Here is a 25,619-nt window from a genome sequence, read left to right on the forward strand (position 1 = left end):
AAAAAATGATAAAACTTTAACCAGACTAATCAAGAAAATAAGAGAGGACACAAATAAATAAAATCAGAAATGAAAGAGAAGTGACAACAACACTACAGAAATACAAAGAAAATTTTAAGAAAATATTATGAGCAATTATATGCCAACAAATTGGATAATCTGGAAGAAATGGATAAATTCCTAGAAGCATACACTCTTCTGAGACTGAATCAAGAAGAAACAGAAAACCTCAAATGACTGATTACTACTAATGAAATTGAATCAGTAATCAAAACTCCCAACAAACAAAAATCCTGCAGCAGATGGCTTCACAGGTGAATTTTACCAAACATTCAAAGATGAATTAACACCTATTCTTCTCAAACTAATCCAAAAATTGAAAAGGAGGGAAGGCTCCCGAACTAATTTTATGAGGCCAGCATTACCCTGATTCCAAAACCAAAGACATTACAAAAAAGAAAACTATAGGCCAGTATCGCTAATGAACACAGATGCAAAAATCCTCAACAAAATATTAGCAAACCGAATTTAGCAATACATTAAAAAGATCATACATGATCAAGTGGGATTCATTCCTTGTATGAAAGGTTGGTTCGATATTCACAAATCAATTAATGTGATACACCACATAATATAAAAATCATATTGTCATATCAATAGATGCAGAAAATGCATTTGACAAACTCCAGCATCCATTTATGATAAAACTCTCAGCAAAGTGGGAATAGAGGGAACACATCTCAACATAATAAAGACCATATTTGACAAACCCACAGTGATACCATACTCAAAGGGGAAAAGCTAAAAGCATTCTCCTTAAGATCAGGAACAACACAAGAATGCCCACGATCACCACTTTTATTCAACATAGTACTGGAAGTCCTAATCATAGCAACCAGACAAGAAAAAGAAACAAAAGGCATTCAACAACATGGATGGACCTAGAGAATAGTATGCTAAATGAAATAAGTCAGACTGAGAAAGACAAATACCATATGATCTCACTTATATGTGGAATCTAAAGAACAGAATAAATAAGCAAACAAAACAGAAATAGACTCAGAGATATAGAGAAATAAAAGGACATGTAATATAGGCAGAACCTTGAGCAAGAACAAAGCTGGATGCAGCGTATTGATTTCAAACATATTACAGAGCTATAGTAATGAAAACAGTATGGTATTGTCATAAAAACAGGCACATAGCTCAATGAAACAGAACAGAGAGCCCAGAAATAAACCCGTGCATATTTGATCAATTAATTTCTGACAAATGAGCCAAGAATATACAATGGGGAAGGGACAGTCTCTTGCACAAATGGTGTTGGGAAAACTGGACAGATACATAGAAAAGAATGAAAATGGACCATTATCTTAAACGATATACAAAAATCAATTCCAAATGGATGAAAGATTTGAGCTTAAGACCTGAAACCATAAAACTCCTAGAAAAAAACATAGGCAGTAAGCTGCTTGATATCAGTCTTGGCAATGACTTTTCGGATGTGACACCAAGAGCAAAGGCAACAAAACCAAAAGTAAACAAGTGGGACTATATTTTTAAAATTCAGGGTATTTTGTGGTTTCATACAAATTTGGGGACTTTTTTTTATTTCTGTGAAAAATGCCATTGGAATTTTGATAAGGATTGCATTGAATCTATGGATCACTTTGAGTAGTACAAATATCTTAAATTAACAATATTAATTATTCCAATCCATGGACACAAGATATCTTTCCACTTATTTGTGTGTTCTTCAATTTCTTTCATCAGTGTTTTATAGTTTCTTTTTGTTTTGTTTTTTAAGGGGAACAGGACTTTATTAGGGAACAGTGTGTACTTCCAGGACTTTTTTCCAAGTCAAGTTGTTGTCCTTTCAATCGAAGTTGTGGAGGGTGCAGCTCAGCTTCAGTCCAGTTGCCATTGTTAGTTTCAGGGGGCGCAGCCCACCATCCCTTGTGGGATTCGAACCAGCAACCTTGTGGTTGAGAGCCCACTGGCCCATGTGGGAATCGAACCAGCAGCCTTTGGAGTTAGGAGAACAGAACTCCAACCAACTGAGCCACTGGCCGGCCCCTTATAGTTTTTAGTGTACAAATCTTTCACCTCTTTGGTTAAATTTATTCAACATATATCTCAAAGGGACAGAGAAAGAATTTACAAAAACACATTTTCTAAAGAAAATGCACTGAGAGAAAGGGGGATCTTTTTCCCTTTTTGCACCAAGGAAAATTAATTTCTTTTTTCAATTTCTATTTACCCTTACAGTTGTTATTCCAGGAAAAAAGTCTTGCATCGCGACTCATCTGAGGGGCAGCTGGCAGGTTTAGCAAGACAAGAGGAATAGAAGACCAAGGAAGTGATTTTTTTTCAGTCAGGCTTTAGAGCATGTGTAACATGGAATGTGTTGCAGAATCTAAGACCGGAAAAAAACCAAGCGACACTCAGAGAGTTAGGAGAGTCAGCTTTATTACGACAGGGGCCTCAATGGGATCCTTCCCAAAAGACTGAGCCCCTAGCAAGAGAGAGAGAGAGAAATGAAGGTTTTGAGCAGGTTTTTATGGGTTGGGGACTTTCTTGAGTTGGAGAAGGGATAGGTGTCGTCTGGTCATTGGCTCAAGGAGTGGCTTGGAGGGGGTTATGCGGAAGTGGTCTGGGGCTTAGGCTGGGGACCTCTCTCTCCATTCAGGCCACCATTTTAGGTCGGTTCCACATGGCAGAGAACCATTTTAAGGTCAGTTTCCCCATCAGATGTAGATGACACGTGCAGCACAACAAGAGTTGTGGGAAGCAAGGAGGGCTGTGCAAGGTTAAGAAAGACAGTAGACAAGAATAGAGTGCAAGTGGGGCCAAGGGACTGCAGCCTCAAGGACTGAGCCCCAAATCGGTCCAACACATGGCTTTTATTAGTTAGGTGTGAAAGTAAAAGAAGTAAAGCTTGTCAACCTCAAGATCTGTGAATCCCATACATTACAATAGGAAACTGATTTAAGCCAATCACCGGTGCCTGAAGGCAGCCAAACCGCAAGTCCCAGGATAAGTACTTCCCCAAGGGACTGAACTTTATGCATATGAATAGATGGAGAGCACATTGAGTCACTTCCCCTGCAGGTTTGTGGGAAGGAATGCAGCCACAGAGGCAGAGGCCCTCCTTAGCCGGGGAAGGTGGGGGGCTGTGCCCACCTCTATCGATTCTATGAGTTCCCAGATGGTCCCCACATGGCTGTGTCTGGCTTGGGTTGCCCCCCACTGTGGGGAGTCGTACCCCTCTTTGACTAGCCAGCCATATTTTGGAGCCAAACAGGGGGACATAAGATGCAAGCACAAAGGTGAAGCAAAGTCCCTGAAAGGATCCATCTCACAGGCTATTTTCTTTAGGGGCAGGTACGAGGAGACAGACGGGTAGGCTGCTGCATGGCAACATGTAGAGAGCCAATGCAGAGGGGGAGTTGAAGGCTGGCAGGACAGAGGCTGCTTCATCCACAGTTACCCCGAGAAACACCATCTGTGGGGAGGGGGTGTGAATGACTGCTTGGGGAACTGTAGGTTCTCTAAAGATCAAGTCTGCAGTGCAAATAACGCAGTCAGATTTTAGGGTCTGGGTCAGGGCTCAACCTGGTCAGGAACAGGAACAGGAACTGGTTGTGAGAACATGTTTTTGGCCAGAGTGGGGTCAGAGTTAAGGGTCATTCTGATTCTGGGATTAGATTAGAGATCAATGTCCGGAGGAGAGAGGCTGGTGTTCAGAAACTACAAACCTGGACTTCACCCTATCTCTTTCTACTTCCTTCCTCTCCTCTGTTCTGTAGCTACTTTCCTTTTGCTTCTGTTTTTCATTTCTCTATCTCTCTCTTTTCTTTCCTCCTCTCTCTTTTTGTTAACTCCTTTTCTTATCCCATACTAGGAAAATTTAAACAGCGTTAAAAATTGGTTCTTTGGTGACTGAAATTGACTTTTGACCCAACAAGAATAATTTGGAAATTAAATAAGCATAAGCTCATTCAAACCTCTGCAAATAAACAAAATCTAAATTTCAATGCTTTTTTTATTCTGGAGTCACCCACAATTGATCTTTCTTTCTTTCTTTCTTTCTTTCTTTCTTTCTTTCTTTCTTTCTTTCTTTCTTTCTTTCTTTCTTTCTTTCTTTCTTTCCTTCCTTCCTTCCTTCCTTCCTTCCTTCCTTCCTTCCTTCCTTCCTTCCTTCCTTCCTTCCTTCCTTCCTTCCTTCCTTCCTTCCTTCCTTTCTTTCTTCGCAATGTGCCAGTCACTTGCAATCAATTATTTAAATCTTGTAACCTAGTTTCAAAAAAAAAAAAAATTGGGCAAAAATCTTACTTCCTGTAAGAAGAAATCAGACTTGACAAAGCCTCACGTTGGCTCTGAAGTAAAATCACATATCGCTAAATGCAGATATATTTTAATATCAAATAGTAGGACAGTAAATGCTAGACCATGTAGGAAAGAGCCATAAATTATAAAAGGACAAACCACTGAAACAAAAAATTATATTAGAAATTAACCCTCGCCTCCTCCCACCAAAATCTTCCAGTAGGAAATTGTAAAATAGTCTTTTAAATAACTCCTGGGTAATATATTTAGAAATTAAGGACAGTAAGAAGTTTCAAACTCAGCATATTTTATGTGGCACATCTGAAAAGCTCCAGTAGGAGACTTGCAGTGCAGAACTCCAGGTTTTGGTATTTTGGAGAAAATCTGTGCTTCCTTTTATAGAGATCTGACATTTGAAAAGAGACTCCTGGCTTGTTACTGTACCATAGTGGAGTCTGGCTACCTAGTGCTCTAGACTAATGTTTGTGTCCCCCCAAATTTCATATGTTGCAATCCTAATCCCAGTGTGCAGGTGCTTGAAGCTGGGGCCTTTGGGAGGTGATTAGGTTATGTGGGTGGAGCCTCCTGAATGGGATTAGTGCTTTTAATCCCATTAGGGTTCTCTAGAGAAACTGAACTAATAAGATGATAGATAATAGAAAGATAGATAGATAATGATAGATAGATAGAAGATAGATAGATAGAAGATAGATAGATAGATAGATAGATAGATAGATAGATAGATAGATGATAGATATTATGAGGAATTGGGTCATACGATTATGGAAGCTTAGAAGTCTCATGACTTGCTGTCTGCAAGCTGGAGGCCCAGGAAAGCGGGTGAGCTAGTTCTAGTCCAAACTTCAGACCCAAAAACAGAGGAGTCTATGGTGTAAGTTCCAGTCTGAATTTGAAGGCTGGGGAAGAGGAGGGCCGATGTCCAAGGGCAGGAGAAGATGGACGTCCCAGCTCAAGCAGAGAGCAAATTCCTCCTTCCTCCACCTTTTTGTTCTCAAAGCATTGGAAGAAGCCCACGCACATGGTGAGAGCCATCATCCCACCAATCAAATGCTGTTCTCTTTTGGAAACACCCTCACAGGAACACCCTAAAATAATGTTTTCACAGCGATCTGGGCATCCCTTAGTCTGGTGAAGTAGAACATAAGATTATCCACCACTGTGCCCTTATATGGAAACAGCAGAGCTGTTTAGCCGTCTAGCAGCCATATGATGATACAATTAGAAGTGTGCAGCCCAAAAGACAACCGCCACTAGAACGTGATCATGCAACCACCGTGACCTTGGACTTCCGCCTTCAAAATAAAAATAAATTTCTGTTGATGATAAGCCTTGGTATTCTGTTATAGAAGTCCAAAAGGACAAAGACACCTGGCCACGGATACAAACAGCATTGTGATGGGAACTGCATATCACACACTGGGCGCTGTCTGAGCCACCAAAGTGTGACATTGGGCACGTACAGCAGCATCCATCATCCATGAAACAGGCGTGCATGGGATCAGGTTCAAGCAGGAATGGAGGGCTCAGGAGAACATCCCACAGGGGGCTCAGTGCCCACCGCGCCTGCTCTTCTGGCCCCTGCCTCCACCCACACCTATGGCCTCATGGGGCTACCCGGTGATCTGTTTGCAGAGGAGAGAAAGTGCCGACCAGGTTTACGTGACTCTGCGTGAGGAATCCCATCACATTCTACTTGGTGGAAACCACGAATGCACCCTGGCCATTTTGTGCTCCTCCTGCTGCTGAAAACAGGCAAAGAACAGGTCCCTCTGCTGATTGCCAGAAGGAACGTGACCACCAGAGGGAGGCCACGTACCTCGGTGGAGGAGGACGAAGTTTGGAAGCCAGGAGATTTGTTGGGGGCACATCTTATCTCATTGGCCAGTAGCCCTGTTCAGTGGAAAACTACGGAAACTCAACAGAGTCAAGACCATCAGGCACTCACGTCCCAAAAGAACAAAGACTTGCATCACACAACAATTGTCCAGAGCAGGTGTGGGCAGGTGGTGAGAGAATGTGGAGCGGGTGATGGAAGAAGGCAGCTCTGACTACCACCAGCTGCACTGACAGGACCTTCGCAGCTTTGCTGTGTGTCCCCCCATTTCCTCTCACTGTGTACAGAAGAACTGGTCCTCTGACACTGGGAGTATGGCTGCACTGTCATTAACACCACGTTACTAGGATGAAGTAACAGATGGGCACTGTGTGTGTCTTCTACATGGAAGACTCTGATTCCCATCGGGAGAGAGAAAAAGGGTGGATGTGAAGAGGAAATGGGAGGACAAGCTGGACACTCTCCTTTTCCAGCTTCCCTCTCTCCCCTCTTCTCCCTGCTCTGTGCTCTGAGTGCAGATTTGCAGGGACTGCGTCGATCAGGTCTGCTGCCTTGCAGCTGGGTTCAGTCAATGGGACACAGAAGATGGACAGAGTGAGGCTGGGGGACTAACTCCCCAGCTCCCTCCCTGAAATGTCACCTGGGCTGGACGGGTGACTCAGCCGAGAGCAGAGCCCCTGTCAGGCAGCCCTTTCTAAACCTCCACACTCCCTCTCCAGATGCTGGTCACGGTAAGGACGTGTCTGCCTTCAGGCCTACGATGATAACAGACCCCATGACATCAGCCTCAGGAACCTGTGCCTGCCCCCGTTTCTCTCCTTACTCACACAAACCCTTATGTCAGTGACTCAAGTAGCGTGAGCCCCTGTTTGTGCAGGAGCCCTGACTGCTAAGTAGAAGCCTCCTTGGTCAGAGGGCACCTTCACCACCCAGGTCATGGTGATGCCCATAAACCTTTGGCAGCAGCTCCGTGCAGATTCTGCTACCACCCAAACTCGATCGGAGACGTGCGTGGGCCAGTGAAGGATGGGTCTGACATGGTGAATTTCTCTCCAGATTAGCCCCATCAGCCAACATGCAGATCTCGGGTGTCCCGCCCTCCCCTCCCATAGAGGAACCCCAGTCCTAGGAGAAAAGATGATATCTTTATTCATCACACGCACGTGGCCACTGCTTGAATGTCCACTCTCCCACAGGGCAGGTTCAACTGCTCCCAGGCCCTTCCATATGTTGTTATCAGGTCACAAGGTGTGTGGGTTGTGCGTGGATGAGAATTCATGGAGAAGATGGGAAATAACTCAATGTTTGGTTATAAGGTCAGAGGGAGGTTTGGGTTTAGGGGGTCAGCAGGGACTAAGAACCAAGGGGAAATGGAGTCAGCAGGAAGGGCACCCCACACCAATGGGCTAGGGAGAGCCCGAGCGTCAGCACCCAAGCCAGGTAGGGGGCAGGGGCAGCTCCAGCTCTCTCTGGGATGGGAGTTTATCTTTCTGCATAATGAGGTGCTAGTCGTACACCATATATTCTTTTAACTGAAAAGCCCTATGTTCTAGACAAAAATAGTCCAGCGCCTACTGTGTACTGTGCACTTACTACGTGCCTGGCCGTCGTGATTGCTTGCATGGATTAGCCCAGTTAAGCCTCCCAAGGAGCTTCCTCATGTGGGTTACCTCATTTCCTACAGCGACCACCCCTCCCCCAAAATAGGTGGTGTTAACCTCCCACTCCCCGTTTTCAAGAAGGGAAACAGAGGCAGAGGACTCCTGAAGCAGCTTGCCCAGTGTCCCACCACTAGAATTAGCAGAGCTGGGCTCCTTGGGGTGAGTGATGGGGAAGACGGTGGTTGTTGACCATCCTCAGCTGCCTTGGTCTCTGAGGCTCTCAAGAGTCCCGTTAGAAAACCAGGATCCGAGAGCTTCTCTGAAGGTTTTCATGTGACCAGCAGGGACGTGTCCCATGCTGCAGAAACTCCTCTGCTGACCACGTGGCACCAGCACCTCATGTAAGCTTCCCTGCAGCCCACGAGGGAGGACCGCTCATTCCCTTCCTTGGCAGACCACATCCAGCTCCCGCTGTCCTCCCAGCCAGAACCCCACTCTCCCCACCCCCGTGTTGGTCAATGGCAGCTCCTTTCTTGAAATTGCTCAAGTTGAGAACATTGCGGTCATTCTTAACAATTCTCTCTGTCTTACAGCCCGTGTTGCACCCATCAGGAAATCCTGGTGGCTTAAGCTGCACATCTTTAGCAAAGATGTCCGAAAAGCTTTAGCAAAAAGCTTCCTTCATAAAGTTAATCTGTGCCTTTAAGTGAGCCTGTCTATTGTCTTTTTGCATCTAAGATGACATCCTAAAAGGACCGTAATCCATTCCCCCGCCCCCACCAGAGCAGTAAGGTACAGAATCTCTCATTATTAATCCTTGCCCCTTGATTACCATCTCTATGTGAACTATTGACTGTACTGTACCCCCCTATGTAAAAGAAGTACTTGTCTCTCCAATTACTTTTATCTAATCCCAGAGATTTCCCCTTTGCTTTCTTTGATTTCTACTTTGCTTTCTCCCAGCCCCTTAATCAATCACCAGTGGATTTCATGTAACCCTCCTCCTTTGATATTATGTATAAAATAAGCCGCAAATCGCCATTTTGTGGACCATTTTCTCAATCCGTTCAGATTTTGCTTCCTGGCAATTGTCGTCAGTTTGGCTCAAATAAACTCTTATAAGCTTTCTGTTAGGCTGGATGTTTTTTCATTGACAGTGTGTTATTTAGGATGGAAAGTTATTACAATGACAATATAATAAGGTTGGAGGTTACTTGGAAGCAAATGTCATCGCCATCTTGGTCTTGGCTGGTTCTGGCTAGTTTGTCACATCCTGATTTACTGATTCTTTGCCTTTGTCTTCGGCTGGTGGTTAGTGGTTTTTCTTGGAGGTTCTGCCCCCATCCTATCTCAAAGTCATTTCCTGAAGGCTGAGAGAGAATAGATCTTGGAACACAGGCCAACTCTGCAGTAGCCAGATTGCAGACTTGAGGGGTCCTTTCTTCCTCAGCGCCCAGTAGAGTCTCTTCTTTAATTTTAAAAGACCTCCCAGACAAAGATTCCCAGTGGATTCTAAAACAGATCCTTCACAAGAAGCAGTGTGATAAGACTAGGGGATCCCTCGTCCAGTGATGTGCCTTTTCTCTCCACAGCTTTGGGGAAGAGAATCTCTACAGAGACTCTTCCTCCTCTTCTTCCCCTCCCCCATTCTATTTTCATGGGACGCACACCAAGGACCCAGGCACTCTGACTGCCATCCTCAGTTCTCTCTTTGATCCTCACTACTCTCTTTTTTCTCACTTCTACTTCTGGTCCCCACACTTATAGTGTACTGGTAAAAACACTATAGATCTTGGGAAAAGCACAACTGGTATATGTCGACCAGCAAAAATAACTCTCCAGATAAATCCATTAAAAAAATGATTTATTCGGGGAAAGGAAAAAGAAACAAAAATCATCACCGCTGTGCGGGAATGCACAGCTCCAACCCAGGGCTCCAGCCAGCTAGCTGCTCCCGTGAAGAATGCCCTCGATTCTAAGATGACTATTCTATGTATTTGCATCTCTCCCCCGGAAGTCACCACAAAGTCCATCAGGAAGTCAGAACTAGAGAGCCAACAAGGAGCCCAGCTCTACCCACAGTCCCCTCAACTCCATGGTTCAGCATCACAAGACAGCAGTTCACTTTTATCATATACCATTCAAGGATTCAAGAAAAAAAAAAAACCCTCTAGGTATTTCTAAGAAAGGATTTTAACACAAGGAGTTAAGTGCTTATAAAAACACCGAAGGGCTAGAAAACTGAAAGCTAGGGAGTTGACACTGAAAGTCCAGTTTCAAGGTCACACTGCCACAGCCCCCGCCCAGAGGTAAGGAAATACCTGCTTCTTCACATAACATTTGTGTCTGCCAGAGCCCACCCATCATCAGTCAACACAGTAGCAGAAATAACAGCCTCCGTCTCCTCTGAACCTTCCAAATTTCACACAAGTACATCTCAGTGACAGAATTTAAATCACATCTGAAAAATCATTTGCTAGGAAGTGGGGGGAAAAAAGTAGTATTTAACCTTCCAGCCCCTCTGATATGGGAGGGAACATAGAGATGGGGTCCAAGTGCCAATAGACGAGACACGGCCTGTCTGGCTCCCAGTCCCAGTTCTGCCGCTTGCAGGTGTGTGACTCTCCCCACCTCTAGAAGCCCGTTTCCTTTTGTGATGAGGACAGAAAAGGGGCCACAGGTTAAAGCTAACAAGGTCAGGAGACTGAAAGATGGCCACATAAGATAGCCTGAACATAAAAAAATTCATAACTAAGGTGGGCCATGGCAGGAAGTCACATCTTTAGCCTGAAGCTTCCTTCATAAAGTCAGTCTTCACCTGAAGTGAGCCTGTCTGTTGTCTTTTTGAACCTAAGATGACATCCTTGGAAGGTCAGTAATCCCTTTTTCCAGACCAGAGCAGGGAAACTGCAGACTCCCTCATTATTATTCTTGTCCTTTGATTAACACCTCTGTGTGAACTATTAACTGTCCTGTACCCCCCTATGTGAAAGAAGTACTTGTCTCTCCAATTTACTTTTATCCAACCCCAGAGATTTCCCCACTTTGCTTTCTCCCACCTCCTGAATCTACCACCAGTGGGTTTCATGTAACCTTCTTCCTTTGATTCTATGTATAAAATGAGCTGCAAACCGCCATTTTGTGAAGTATTTTCTCAACCTGTTGAGAATTTGCTTCCCTGCAATTGTCGTCAGTTTGGCTCAAATAAACTCTTATAAACTTTCTCTTAGGCTGGATGTTTTTCGTTGACACTTCTATATTTCTACCCCCGCGAGCGAGTGGCCACACAAAGAAGGGGGAAGTAGGAATTAGTAGAGGGCAGAGGTTGGGGTAGAAAAACCATGGGACCAGCCCCGACCCACAATGTCCTCACAGGCAGTTGGGCCATTTCCCCATCTGGGGCCAGAGGATGGCCAGGTTGCTGTTTAGAGAGATGAGGAAACTGCCTTCCCAAACTACCCTGAAGCACAGTGGGGGTGGGGACACACACAGCTGGGCTCAGGAAGAAATAAGGCTGAGGATCTGGACCCATGGGGGCTAAGGGTCAGTTTTCGACTGCTGAGAGGTCTGGGGGCCCAGACTCCTGGGTCTGAGGGAGGAGGAGCTGGGGGTCCAGACTCCTGAGTCTGAGGGAGAAGGGGTTGGGGGCCTGGACTCCTGGGTCTGAGGGAGGAGGGGCTGGGGGGCTGGGCTCCTGGGTCTGAGGGAAGAGAAAGGACTCAGGTTTCTCTAAGCTGTTGAGAGACTCAGAGGGTGGGCCCAGGCCTCCTTTAGCAAGGCCCTCCACCCCCCCCCCCTTTCCTGGGCTGTCTGGGGTGAGGCAAGATACAAAAGGGCAGGTTTCCTGGGAGAAAGAGCAGGAGGGAGAGAGTTCTAGCTGCCTTGACCATGATGGTTGTCCTGCTGCCAGCCCTCCTGGGTGTCACCCTCATGCTGCCCCGTGAGTGAAGACCTCAACGTGGGAGGGGATTTGCCCTGGAGGATAGGCTAAGATGGGTTTGGTGTTCCCATCTCAGGAGTGCAGGCCCTGACCTGTCAGTGGGGAGCACTGGAGTCTATGGTGAATGTATCAGCACTGCCCTTCCAGTGGACATCTGGCGAGATTGTCTGTGAGGATGGCTCGGGTTGCCTAGACATGCTGATGATCATAGAAAATGGTGAGAACCCCCAAGCCTGACTCCCACCCTGTCCTGTGCAGAAATAAAGCTCCCCCTGCCCAGTCCTACCTGCCTGCTGTGTAGGGACTCAGAAGACCCCCTCCCCTCGTACCAGGAGCTGTCCCCTCCCCAGCTCTCCCCAGGAACAACCTCTCAGGTGCCCAGTCGCCTCCTCTCCAGCCTCTCACCCCAGTCCCGTCCCCCCTACCCTCCCACTCCCAGCCCAGGACCCTGTTGTCCAGATGGTCACTCCGGCCTGCTGCCCTCTCTCGTTCCAGGACTCAATGCATTCGTGGTGATCATCAAGGGCTGTACCTTGGAAAAAGATCATGACATCCAAGTCACCCAGCACAGGGCAGGCCCTGGCCTCTCCATCGTCTCCTACACCTACGTGTGCCGGGAGAAGGACCTCTGCAATGACCTCTCCACCACCCTCCCTGTCTGGACCCCGCCCTCTGTCGCAGGTGTGCCAGGCGGAGGGGGGGCGGGGAAGGAAAGGGGCTGAGGCCAGCAGAGAGGGCCTGTTCACTGAGCATCCCTCCCTCTCACCTGGACTGGCCACACTCCCCGGGACTGCACCTTCTCCCCAGTGCAGCTTCTTTTGACAGTCCTGGGGCAGCAGACTGGTCTGCTCTGCTGGCGCTCAACCCCCCACCTCAGACCCTGGCGATGGCCCCAACCTGGGGCATGTCTTTTTCTATACTGTTGGGTTTGGGTCACTCGTGTTTCAGTTGGGGTTTTGGTATTTCCTCTTCCAAAGTGAAATTGGCCCGTAACTTTCCACTGTCCTTGTCTGAATCATAAACTGGGTTTGGGGTGATGTTTTGTTCTGTTTTGTTTTGTTTTGGGGTGATGTTTTGTTTTGATATTCTTTGGGGCATCTTGTCTGCTTTGACTGTGTAGCAGAAGTTGCGGGCAAAACTGGCCCTGGTTCCTCCCAGGACACCCCTTCTTGACTCCATTCCTGGTGTCGTTCCCCAGATCTCATGTTCCCTCCCTCCCTAGCTCTGTCTATAGCCAAATGATTCTAATTTCATACATCCCAGACCTACAGGAGAGGAGTCTGAGGAGGGCACATTTGGGGAGACTGAGAAAGTTGGTTCTGGGGACCAGCAAAAGTGGGGTGAGTAGAAGGCACTGGATCTGAATGCAGAGACTGCTCAGTCCCGCCTTCCTCTCTCACCTCCCCAGTTCCAGAATCCTCCGTGCGATGCCCAGTCTGCTTGTCTACGGAAGGTTGTGAATCTGTAACAGAGCTGACATGCCCTGTCGGGCACACGCAGTGCTACAAGGGGGTCCTCCAGCTCAGGGCAGGTGAGCTGGGACATCAAGCTCCGGGCAGGACAGCAACGCCAAGGAGGGTCTGAGAGCCAAGATCTAAGGAGGGGGCAAGGCCTCCACTCCCTACCCCTTTCCTGGGCTGCCTGGGGGAGGCAAGATATTAAGGGGCAGGTTTCCTGGGAGAAAGAGCAGGAGGGAGAGAGTTCTCTGGGAGGGAGGGTTGCTGAGGCCGAGGACCTGGATGAAGATGGGCGTGGCTTCCCAGGGTTGGATGGCTCCAGCCTCTCCCTCTGTCCCCCTCTGCCTCACCCTCTTTTCACAGAGGGCATCTACACCAATTTGAGAGTCCAGGGATGCATGTCCCAAGCAGCCTGCGACCTGCTGAATCAGACTCAGGAAATCGGGCCTCTGTCTGTGAGGGAGAACTGTGATCCTAATGGTGAGTCCCACACGGGGAAGTCAAGGCTGCGCCCTGCCCCCCCACCCCCCCCCCGCCCCGGAACGATGGCCTGTGGGAAAGTCGGACATCCAGATACATCCCACCAAAGCCAGTACCCAGAAGTGATTTATCAGTTACTCAGTCAGGCCTGGGCAAAGAGAGGGATTCTCCCAGCAGGCACTGCGGAGTGAGGGTGTCAGTAAGGTGTGTCCAGCTGAAGGGGAGAAAGATGGCGCCTGGTCCAGAGGACAGATATGAGGGACAGAAACCCACTGGGGGATGTTTTAAATGATGCCACAATTGGCCAACTAAGTTAGGGCCCCCTGTGAGGGTGGTAAGTGAGCAGAGGGGCAGACAGGACAGTAAGAGCAGCACAGAGGGTTGGTGACTTCGCATTCTGATGAATCCACTGGGGGCGGAAGTGAGTGCAGGGGCATCCACTGGTTTTCATGCTGGGACTGACTCATGGCTCTCAATTCTATTTCTTTACACTCCTGAACTGGGTAGCCCTGGGTCTCCCACTTCTCCTTGACAACCCCAGTAGACATGCTGCCTACGAAAGAAGATCAGAGAGAAAATCAAGGATGCTTCAGGTGTGATAGAGAAAGTAAGAGCCAGTCAGTGACACAGGAGGGTCCCCACCTACCGACATAAACCCAGCCCGACAGGAACACTAGGCAGATGGAAAGTGGCCTAGAGTGTCTCAATGAGAAGCACCTCTGTGGCACATGGAACTGGGAACCCAGGAGACTATGAGAGAGCCATCCCTGCCCCAGCCTCAGTTTCCTCATCTGCCCATGGCACCTAGTCCTTAAAGCTTCAAGGAGAACGTTGAGTGAATTCAGCACATTCCTCTGTGTGCGCGGAACTCTCTGGGTAGACTGGGAGCCTGAGGACAGGGCCTGGACATCACGGACACCAAGGTTTCCAGCCTCAGGCAGCACAAGGGCTGGCTCAGGATGGGAAGTGTGTTTGTGCAGGATTCCAAGGTCTCCGTGGAGATCCCAGTGGACTCAGACCCCATCCCTGCCCTAAAGGGCCTCCAGGATGGGGATGGGAGTCGTCACAGATGCAGATGGTCACAGGGCTGTGGTGCAGGTGTCTGGGGGAGCTCAGAGGAGGAAGATATGATATCCTGACTGGGGCATCAAGGAGGGCTTCACAGAGGAGGTGACCTGAGGGCCATGTGTTAAAGGTAAGCTGCAGTTTGTTAGTAGAAGAGGAAAAGGACATTGACAGGCAGAGGAAGCAGCCTGTGCACAGGCCTGGAGCTGGGAATAAGCCAGCTGATTTCCAGAAGGGTTCCTCACCTCTGCCTGAGAAGGGCCCATCAAGAGGACGGGGTGCAGCTGGGTAGGGGGATTTCAAGTTTTCCAGGTAGACAAGGTGTGTGTGGGCAAGCAAGACAGAGCTGTTCCCAGCAGAAGGAACAGTAGTGCAAGGCCAGGAGGCAGGAAGTGACCTTGGGACTGGATGTAGGTGTGGGAGGTAGGGGCCCTAGTGCAGGTCAAGTAGCTCAAAGCCTTTCCTCTGAGGGCGGGGGGCGACGGAAGGGTGCTGAGCACGGAGGGACGGTCTGAGTCTCTCCTTTTGATCGAGGCTGCTTAATTGTCTGGCCCTCATCTCTGGGACTAGGAAATACTCATCTAGACGGCATTTCAGAAACAAATCAGACGTAACCCACGCCACACAGCATACCGCACAGACACACGGCACACAATACACACATCAGACACAAACACACTCACCATGCCACATACACACCACACCTGACACACACCACACACACCAAAATCTCATGCACCCCACACACCTCAAACCACACACAACACAGACCGCACAACACACAGACCACACACCATACATCTCATGCCACATACACTACACATACGACACATGACAGACCATACACCACACACAAAAAACACACACACACAGAACATATATCATGCCACACCTGCACAACAAACGTACCACATACATCACACACACTGCATATACCCTACACACCTATATACATATCACACACCCATACTCTTACACACCCACATACCATCCACATATGCTACACAAACCACACGCAGGCCACACAAAACACAGCTACTACAGCACAAAGGAATATTCCTAATACATAACCCTGTTCTGTTCGCTTTCAACACTGGAGGCAGATCTTGGAGGACGTGTTTGCCTTCCCTGCCTCAGTTTGTTGCAGCCATTTAGCAATTAGATGCATAATTAATTACGGTTTTTGCAACTATTTTTAACCTTTTAAACCACAATTACTTTTGCACCAACCTATACCTGAACATCAGCAAGACCAGGAGTCCGAAGCTGGGGTACAACAAGATGTCATGCAAAGAGAAGGGCATTCCGGGGTGACAGACAGCTCTTGAAAGGCATGGGGCTGGGAGTAGACTGGGTGCAACAGCACAGATTGCCAAACCAGGCCATGGCAGGAGGCCATGAAGTAGAACCAAAGGGCAGGAACGTGAATGGCTTTGACCGCGCCCCTGAGGAACTGGGCAGTGGTCCCAGTGAGAGTGGTGGGTCCGCATGGTCAGGAGAGCACAGCAGTTAAAAGCCTCGGCTCTGAGTCGGAGACGTGGGTTCCTGTCTGCGCTCTGCCACTGAACCACTTTTGAAGGATCGCCATCTCTGAGCCTTTTGGACCACATTCAGGGAAGTGGTGATGATCCCGACCATCAGTAGCAGGGGAGCAGAGGCTAAGGCCCCGGGACGGCGTGTGCCTGCCCTGTGCTCAAGGAAGAACCACAGGTTGTCTGTGTGGTGCCAGCAGTGTGATCAAAGGAGAGCAGGACATGTGGCAGACAGCGGGGGCGGCCAGATCAAGGAGGACCTTTGAGGCCATTGTAAGGACTGCGAATCTTTTTCGGAGTGGGATGCAGGGAGACCTGTTGAAGTCTTGTGAGCAGAGGAGTGACATGAATCGATTGACCATTTGTGAGGATCCTGTGGGTGCTGGGTGGAGAATAGAATAAGGGGAAGGTAGCAGCAGGGGAGCAGGGCCCCCAGGGACTCAGGAGGAAGCAGGTGAGAGCGCAGGGAGTCTCAGAGCCTGGTGGAAGCAGCGGACGTGGTGAGGAGTGGTCTGGTTCTGGAGGTATTTTGCAGCTTAAGCCACCAGGATTTCCTGATGGGTGCAACACGGGCTGTAAGACAGAGAGAATTGTTAAGAATGACCGCAATGTTCTCAACTTGAGCAATTGCAAGAAAGGAGCTGCCATTGACCAAGACGGGGGTGGGGAGAGTGGGGTTCTGGCTGGGAGGACAGTGGGAGCTGGATGTGGTCTGCCAAGGAGGGGAATGAGCGGTCCTCCCTCGTGGGCTGCAGGGAAGCTTACATGAGGTGCTGGTGCCACGTGGTCAGCAGCGGAGTTTCTGCAGCATGGGACACGTCCCTGCTGGTCACATGAAAACCTTCAGAGAAGCTCTCGGATCCTGGTTTTCTAACGGGACTCCTGAGGGCCTCAGAGACCAAGGCAGCTGAGGATGGTCAACAACCACCGTCTTCCCCATCACTCACTCCAAGGAGCCCAGCTCTGCTAATTCTAGTGGTGGGACACTGGGCAAGCTGCTTCAGGAGTCCTCTGCCTCTGTTTCCCTTCTTGAAAACGGGGAGTGGGAGGATAACACCATCTATTTTGGGGGAGGGGTGGTTGCTGTAGGAAATGAGGTAACCCACATGAGGAAGCTCCTTGGGAGGCTTAACTGGGCTAATCCATGCAAGCAATCACGACGGCCAGGCACGTAGTAAGTGCACAGTACACAGTAGGCGCTGGACTATTTTTGTCTAGAACATAGGGCTTTTCAGTTAAAAGAATATATGGTGTCCGACTAGCACCTCATTATGCAGAGGAGGACTTGAGGCCCAGCGAGGGAAACAGATGGGCTCCGGCTGAGTTAGAACCCTCCGGCTCCCCCACACCCTACAGAGGAGCACCTTTCTCTCAGGCTCTTACACATGTGTCTGCAGCTGTTGGAGCAGAAGCAGGAGAGAATGGGGGTCGGCCTCAGACTTCAAAGGTCCCTCTTAAACCTGAGATTGAGTGACTCTGTGTCCAGGTCACCTGGAGTGTGACTCAAGAACGTGGTCAGCCCCCCAACATGGGACCTGGAGGGACAGTGATGGCTGCTTCCCTGGCTTACACAGACCCTATTAATTTCTTCTCCTCAGCTTTTCTGACCTGTCAACAGGGGATCATGTTTCAGACTCAGCGAAACCTGACTCACCAACCCATCCAATGGGACGCACTGAGCAACGTCATGTGTGATTTTCAGGAGATGTGTCAGGAGACACTTCTGCTCATAGATGTAGGTGCGTGGGCTGTGCAAATTGGCCGGACCCCTGAGCAGGGTCCCGGGGCCCCTGCCCTGCATTGTGTCCCTGAATTTCCTGCCTGGTGTCCCCCATGCCTGGAGTTCTAACTCCAACTTCTTTCTGCACCTTGGTTTCCCCTTCTGAAAACAGGGGGCGAGGTGCTGGCAGAAACCCTACCTTGTTTGCTGGGGGGTCGTGAGGACATAATCGATAATCCATGCAAAGAGCTGAGAACAGACCTGGCACACAATGACCTGAGGGGCTTCATTCAAGGCTCATTGGGCACCTGCTGTGTACCAGGCTCTGTAGATCCCATGGCATCTGCCTTCCTGCAGCTCTAGGTGCCAGTGGGAAAAGAGAAAACAACAAATAAGAAAGAGCAAGATCTGGGCAGAAAGACGTAAGCAATGGAGAGAAACTCCTCAGGAAAGGAGGGAGGGAGAGTCAAGTGAAGTTTGCAAATTGCAACCCAGAGGTCAAGGAGGCTCTCCTGAGAAGGTGACAACTGGGCAAGATCCAAGAGGCAGCAGAGCTGGGGGAGGCCCCAGGGGCAGGCCCCAGTCTCCGCCCCCTTGCCAGGACCTGTGCTGTTGTTCTCAGGAGCCCGGCCTTAGATCCCAGAGTCACCGGCTTCAGGCCCCTCGGAGCCTGCGCTTCCCCATCTGCTCTGCTCTCTCATCCCTCAGGACCCCAATCATTGATAGTGGGGAGCAAAGGCTGCACCAGGCCCGGGACCTTGGATTCCCAGGCTGTGACCATCCACTCGGCGCCCCCCGGAGTACTCCTTGCCTCCTATGCCCATTTCTGCTCCTCCAGTGGCTGCAACAATGCCAGCAGCAGCAGTGTCCTGTTGGACTCCGTCCCTCATCCAGGTATGGCAGCCCAGAGAGCTGGAGGGCGGGGTGGGACGGACCAGGGCCATGAGGAGAGGCTGGACACAGAGACTCAGAGACTCGGGCTCAAGGAGGGTGGCTGCAGCTGGGAGCAGAGCTGTGCACCCCAACCTTCTCTCTGCCCCTCAGCGGCCCCTGCCACGGGAGACCTGCAGTGTCCTGCCTGCGTGGGACTCCATGCATCCTGTACTGTAAATGTCACGTGCCCAAAGGGCACCAGTCATTGTTACAGTGGTTCCATTCAACTCCAAGGGCGTGAGTGCTGAGGGCAGGTCCCTAGGATGAAGGGGTTGGGGGTCTGGATTCACTGTCCCTGAGATGGGAGGGTGGTTGAGGCTCTGACTTATAGGCTTGGGGAGCTGGGGACCCAGATTCCTTGGTCTGAGGGAGGAGGGGCCTAAGAGTCTGATATCCTGGTCTGACGGGGGAGAGGCTGGGTCTGGAAACCCTGGGTCTTAGGAATTGAAGTGTGCACCAGTTTGAGTCCTGTCTGATTTCATCTTCACCCTTTAGGTAAGCTGAGCTCCACATTAAACATTCAGGGCTGCGTGGCCCAACCTTCCAGCTCCTTGCTGAACCACACCAACAAAATTGGGGACTTGTATGTGTTCGAGACCCCTGAGAAGAAAGATAAGCGTCCCAATCAACAGATAGCTGGAGCTGCTCCTACCCCCTACCTGGCTTGGGTGATGACGCTGGGGCTCTCCCTAACCCTTTGGTGTGGGGTGCCCTCCCTGCTGACTCCATTTCCCCTTGGTTCTTAGTCCCTACTGACCCCCTAAACCCAAACCTCCCTCTGACCTTATAACCAAACATTGAGTTATTTCCCATCTTCTCCATGAATTCTCATCCACGCACAACCCACACACCTTGTGACCTGATAACAATATATGGATGGCCTGGGAGCAGTTGAACCTGCCCTGTGGGAGAGTGGACATTCAAGCAGTGGCCACGTGTGTGTGATGAATAAAGATATGGTCTTTTCTCCTAGGACTGGGGTTCCTCTATGGGAGGGGAGGGCGGGACACCCGAGATCTCCATGTTGGCTGATGGGGCTAATCTGGAGAGAAATTCACCATGTCAGACCCATCCTTCACTGGCCCACGCACGTCTCCGATCGAGTTTGGGTGGTAGCAGAATCTGCACGGAGCTGCTGCCAAAGGTTTATGGGCATCACCATGACCTGGGTGGTGAAGGTGCCCTCTGACCAAGGAGGCTTCTACTTAGCAGTCAGGGCTCCTGCACAAACAGGGGCTCACGCTACTTGAGTCACTGACATAAGGGTTTGTGTGAGTAAGGAGAGAAACGGGGGCAGGCACAGGTTCCTGAGGCTGATGTCATGGGGTCTGTTATCATCGTAGGCCTGAAGGCAGACACGTCCTTACCGTGACCAGCATCTGGAGAGGGAGTGTGGAGGTTTAGAAAGGGCTGCCTGACAGGGGCTCTGCTCTCGGCTGAGTCACCCGTCCAGCCCAGGTGACATTGCAGGGAGGGAGCTGGGGAGTTAGTCCCCCAGCCTCACTCTGTCCATCTTCTGTGTCCCATTGACTGAACCCAGCTGCAAGGCAGCAGATCTGATCGACGCAGTCCCTGCAAATCTGCACTCAGAGCACAGAGCAGGGAGAAGAGGGGAGAGAGGGAAGCTGGAAAAGGAGAGTGTCCAGCTTGTCCTCCCATTTCCTCTTCACATCCACCCTTTTTCTCTCCCCCGATGGGAATCAGAGTCTTCCATGTAGAAGACACACACAGTGCCCATCTGTTACTTCATCCTAGTAACGTGGTGTTAATGACAGTGCAGCCATACTCCCAGTGTCAGAGGACCAGTTCTTCTGTACACAGTGAGAGGAAAGGGGGGGACACACAGCAAAGCTGCGAAGGTCCTGTCAGTGCAGCTGGTGGTAGTCAGAGCTGCCTTCTTCCATCACCCGCTCCACATTCTCTCACCACCTGCCCACACCTGCTCTGGACAATTGTTGTGTGACGCAAGTCTTTGTTCTTTTGGGACGTGAGTGCCTGATGGTCTTGACTCTGTTGAGTTTCCGTAGTTTTCCACTGAACAGGGCTACTGGTCAATGAGATAAGACGTACCCCCAACAAATCTCCTGGCTTCCAAACATCGTCCTCCTCCACCGAGGTACGTGGCCTCCCTCTGGTGGTCACGTTCCTTCTGGCAATCAGCAGAAGGACCTGTTCTTTGCCTGTTTTCAGCAGCAGGAGGAGCACAAAATGGCCAGGGTGCAGTCGTGGTTTCCACCGAGTAGAATGTGATGGGATTCCTCACGCACACTCACGTAAACCTGGTCGGCACTTTCTCTCCTCTGCAAACAGATCACCGGGTAGCCCCATGAGGCCATAGGTGTGGGTGGAGGCAGGGGCTAGAAGAGCAGGCGCGGTGGGCGTCTGAGCCTCCTGTGGGATGTTCCCCTGAGCCCTCCATTCCTGCTTGAACCTGATCCCATGCACGCGTGTTTCATGGATGATGGATGCTGCTGTACGTGCTCAATGTCACACTTTGGTGGCACAGACAGCGCCCAGTGTGTGATATGCAGTTCCCATCACAATGCTGTTGGTGTCTTGAAGTCAGAATTTCGGACTCTACTGGGACCCAGTGGTGATGCTTCAGGAGCTGTTTTCCAAATGGAGGATAGTTTTCTGCAGAAGAGACACACCTTTGCTCTAAAACCCTGACATTTTGCACTGCTAATATCCTATTATCTCTTTATGTCACAGAAACTTTCAGTGACATGGGGTCTGTTGTGTCTTATGGCCTGAGGCTCAGGCAGCTGGGTTTCTAGCCTGAACCTTCAACAGGGCCCTTTCTTGCTCTAGGATCCACTCAAAACCGGCCATCTTATGGATTCCTTCAGAAATGAGCAAGAGCAGCATATCAAAATGTGCTACAGCCTTTTACCTCGTTGCGCCCAAGGGAGCAAGATGGGTCACCAGCAGCTCTACTGGAGCCATCCAAGAAAATTCAGCCAGGGTTCTCGTTCTTGCTGCGTCTGCTCAAACTGGCACGTCTGATCCGAAAATACGGCCTCAATATGTGTCACCAGTGTTTCCCTCAGTACGCGCAGGATATAAGGTTCCTTAAATTGGACTAAATGAACTTCCATGAATGAATGGAAGAATGCTGCAGAAACAATGCCAGCTCTTTGTACATGAAATTAAAAAAAGACTTCAATTACTAGTTTTTTAATATAAATGTCATTGTCATGTGATTGCAAAAACCTCTTTAAAATTTACTATTATCTTTTCAGGAAATTCATCTTCAAAATCTGTGGCTTATTTTCCCCCAGTTATATAAAAGTATTCATGCTGGGGGGAAAATGTACTACATTTCCCCTCCAGAAAAATCTTGAGAGACCTAAGCCTTTTCTGAAGTTGTAGCAAATTGTCTCTCAGTGTAGAAGGACTAGTGGAACATGCCCCAGAACTATAGGATTTACATCAGTGTGATGGGTGCTGGATACTGCAGTTTCTCTCCCACCCTCTGGCATGGTCTTATTCCTGAATCATCAAGGATGCTTGCTACATCTTGCTCACTGTGTCTAATTAAATAACATAAATTCATCAATGAAATGTGATGTTCTGTAGAAAATTAGATCAAGATTCCTGTGGATCATATTGTAGGAGAGAGCAGGAGAGAGGACCAAGCCATAAGGCCAGAAAGTGAAGGTATATACTCTTGTCCCTGAAATAGGAACAGAAATGATTATCTCTGCCAATAGATACAGGAAAATGAAGTGTTTGCTCTGTTGCTGTATATTCAAGGTCTATAAGAAACCACATTTAGAACTGCAGCTGCAATTGTCATTCGCCACTTACATTTGCTGTAACCGGTCATCATTCTCCACACCCTTCTGCTTTTGCAGCAACCAAACAAGCACAGTAAATGGAGACATGGCAGCAACCTAGACCCCTCCATCTCCCAAGCTTTGGTGCTGACACTAATCTCAGAAATTCCTCCAGGGAATTACATTTTCTGATTTACTATCTTGGTGGGCATGGGGATGGTATCAGAAGTATCATTTGGCCTTTCTTACCATGATAGCCCTCACTCCATGAGTCAGGGAACCTATGTAATAGGAACCGATTCCTACCCTGTTTCCCCAAAAATAAGACCTAGCTAGACAATCAGCTCTAATGTGTCTTTTGGAGCAAAGATTAATATAAGACCCGATATTATATTTTATATTATATTATATTATATTATATTATATTATATTATATTATATTATATTATATTATATTATTACTATATTATTATATTATAAAGACCTGGTCTTATAGTAAAATAAGACCGGGTCTTATATTAACTTTTGCTCCAAAAGACACCTTAGAGCTGATTGTCCGGCTAGGTCTTATTTTCAGGGAAACACAGTATTACACACTCTGTGATGACTTAAACACCAAGATGATGAATCTGTGGGCCCACTGTGCCCACTGGGAAAGGGACCTGACCAAAAGTCCATCTAAGCCCTTACCTGGTTTGTGGTGGGGATCAGCACCCATCCAGAGGCACCATCCAACTAATCCCCACAAAGTCTGTGTGTTCATTTCCCTTTAAAGGGGTGCCCAGCTTCTGCAGATCAATGGCCCCTGCTCTCTCTGGTTTCGGGGAAGATTCACTGTCTACACCTGTGGTTATGCTGCAGGATCCTTCTCAAATGGACCCAGCCTCCCCCCTCTTTCATGGTGTTCCAGGTCTATGAGCTGGCTTAGTCTGGGAACTAGATAAGAAGTCATCTATTCTTGTCATGGTGACCCAAGTCCTAATTCTTCCCATCAGAGCTGAAAATTTCCATCTGTATCAAGCAGCTCCTTAGTAAGTTTCCCAGGGACCTCACTTTTAGGGACCTCATGGTCATTTAGCTTCACCACAGATCCCTACGTGTCAAAACACTCTGGTGACCTTTTAGTTCTGTGGCTATTGCAGTGCTTGGGGTCACTTTGCCTCTGCATGCCCAGTGTCACCACTTGGCTACTCCAGGAGCCTCTTTTCCCAGCAGTTCCCACAAGCATCTTCTGCCTCAGAGGTGAGGCACCACAGAGCTCTTGGTGTCCCCTTCCCAGGAATACGGTGAGGAGGTGACAGAAGAGGCTGCACATGACAGACTCATTCCAGCTTTCCCATGTCCCCAAACTTGGCACTCGATTTCTTTTCAACACTCCCAAGAAGCTCTAGCATTGAATCCAGACATTAACTGACTAACCTGGCAGAGTAGTAATGATAGGCCCAGATGCCTGAGCTAACAACACCTTAAGTCCTGTATCCCATGTGGGAGGATTCAGCCCCATCAAGCCAGGTCCTCTGGTCTCACACCCTTACAGTCTTTCAGTCAGGGTCCAGGCAGGAATCAGAAGCCACACACTAATTTTAATAGGGAAAGATTCATATAAAGAATCATTAACTGGTAGCAGGAGATTAGCATCAATGCGGGGATTGGTTAGTAAAGGGCAGAGAGAACTCTAAAGAATAAGGGAATAGGAGACATAGGGAGCCACCTCTCCCCTTGGGGCTGGAAGAGAAGCGCTTCCTCCTGCAGCACTCTCTACTGGCAACGCCCACATCGTGCCAGGAGGACAGTGAAAAATGCCTGCAAGATCCAGCAGGGTGATGAAGAGTGCATCTGGCTGGAGCTGAGAGGCAATAAGAGGATAACGGGCACAGAAGCTATTCACGCGCGCGTGCTCCGGGACTCCTGCCAATGCAGGCCTGTGAGGTCCTGTAAAGCTCTCAGTGTGCGGCGTGCTCAGGCCAGACCAAGCCCTGTGCTCCTCCGGACTATGCTGGAAACTCACTCTTGTAAGTCCGGAAGAGAAGAAGCTTCCCCTGGGGAGGCGCCTCACCAGGTGCATCATTGGCAGGCTTTTATGTAGGCATTTTCTCTATTAAAAATAAATGTTCATTTATACCATAGAACTCACAGAAACAATACATCTGAAAGTACACAAAGGGCATCTTTACTTCATATTACCCCTGTTAGGTTTACATATATGTGAAATAGAATTTTCTGCATGAACAAGAAATCCGAATGACAGGTCTTGCTCGTGGTACTGACACGGACACGCAGGTTAGACATGATGGCAACCTTTGCCACCACAGTTACTGCTCATGCACACATTTAGGAGTGCTGGAAATAACATTGAAGCTGACATTCCTTGACTCAGCCTTCCAAAAGACCATGGACAGGGCTGGTGCCAGGATGCGATGAGGGGATGACGTCATCACAGGATGACGCCATCAAGGGATGACGTCATCACAGGATGATGTCATCACAGGATGACGCCTGGGCTGAGCAGGAACCACTGCAAGTGAAGAGTGAGGAGGTCAAGTTGGCTATGGCCACTGGGTGGGTGCTGGGGCAGAGGCCAGGTTGGAAACACGAGAGGTCCTTTGGGCAGGGAGACAAGTTCTGTGGGTGAGGGCCAAGGGTGACCTCCCAGTGTGGCTGGAGAAGCACACTCCCAAAGTAGTAGCCCAAAGAGAGAAAGGGGTAGACGAGGTCATTCGGGGATGCGCTGCCCACCCTGCGATGCACGTGGGGCGCTGCAAAAACCGGGGAACTTCCACGGCCTTGCCCTCGGCTCGCCATTTTGCGCATTTTGCGCATGCGCACCTTCTAAGACTGCCGGGAATTGGTTTCTCCGGGGCCAGTGAGGTGTAGCGTTCTTCCAGCCTCATCCAATAAGCTCATCAGATGCTTTCGCACTGACCAATG

At 49.1% G+C, this 25,619-nt stretch overlaps 1 protein-coding gene and 1 pseudogene across 5 annotated transcripts in view; both read left to right on the top strand.

Annotated features, from left to right (window-relative positions):
• CD177 (CD177 molecule) overlaps window positions 1-19,887 on the top strand; it is a 183,211-nt gene extending 163,324 nt beyond the window's left edge. For 2 of the 4 annotated variants that reach the window (XM_081032003.1, XM_081032002.1), the window contains 8 exons: window positions 11,802-11,942; window positions 12,221-12,406; window positions 13,134-13,256; window positions 13,546-13,662; window positions 17,858-17,998; window positions 18,688-18,873; window positions 19,024-19,149; window positions 19,408-19,887. In XM_081032003.1, the coding sequence (XP_080888129.1) occupies window positions 11,802-11,942; window positions 12,221-12,406; window positions 13,134-13,256; window positions 13,546-13,662; window positions 17,858-17,998; window positions 18,688-18,873; window positions 19,024-19,149; window positions 19,408-19,658 (1,271 nt within the window). In that variant the 3' untranslated portion in view covers window positions 19,659-19,887. Of the gene's footprint in view, window positions 1-11,252; window positions 11,329-11,649; window positions 11,726-11,801; window positions 11,943-12,220; window positions 12,407-13,133; window positions 13,257-13,545; window positions 13,663-17,857; window positions 17,999-18,687; window positions 18,874-19,023; window positions 19,150-19,407 lie in introns of those variants that run through there. The other 2 variants (XM_081032005.1, XM_081032004.1) reach the window with 2 other exon arrangements.
• Window positions 19,888-21,828: 1,941 nt separating this feature from the next.
• On the top strand, window positions 21,829-21,998 carry LOC308490154 (small ribosomal subunit protein uS14-like; annotated as a pseudogene). The gene has a single exon. The product of its transcript is annotated as a small ribosomal subunit protein uS14-like (transcript).
• The last annotated feature ends 3,621 nt before the right edge of the window (window positions 21,999-25,619 follow it).

The sequence above is a fragment of the Rhinolophus hipposideros genome, assembly GCF_964194185.1.
Source record: "Rhinolophus hipposideros genome assembly, chromosome: 21".
Classification (NCBI taxonomy): domain Eukaryota; kingdom Metazoa; phylum Chordata; class Mammalia; order Chiroptera; family Rhinolophidae; genus Rhinolophus; species Rhinolophus hipposideros.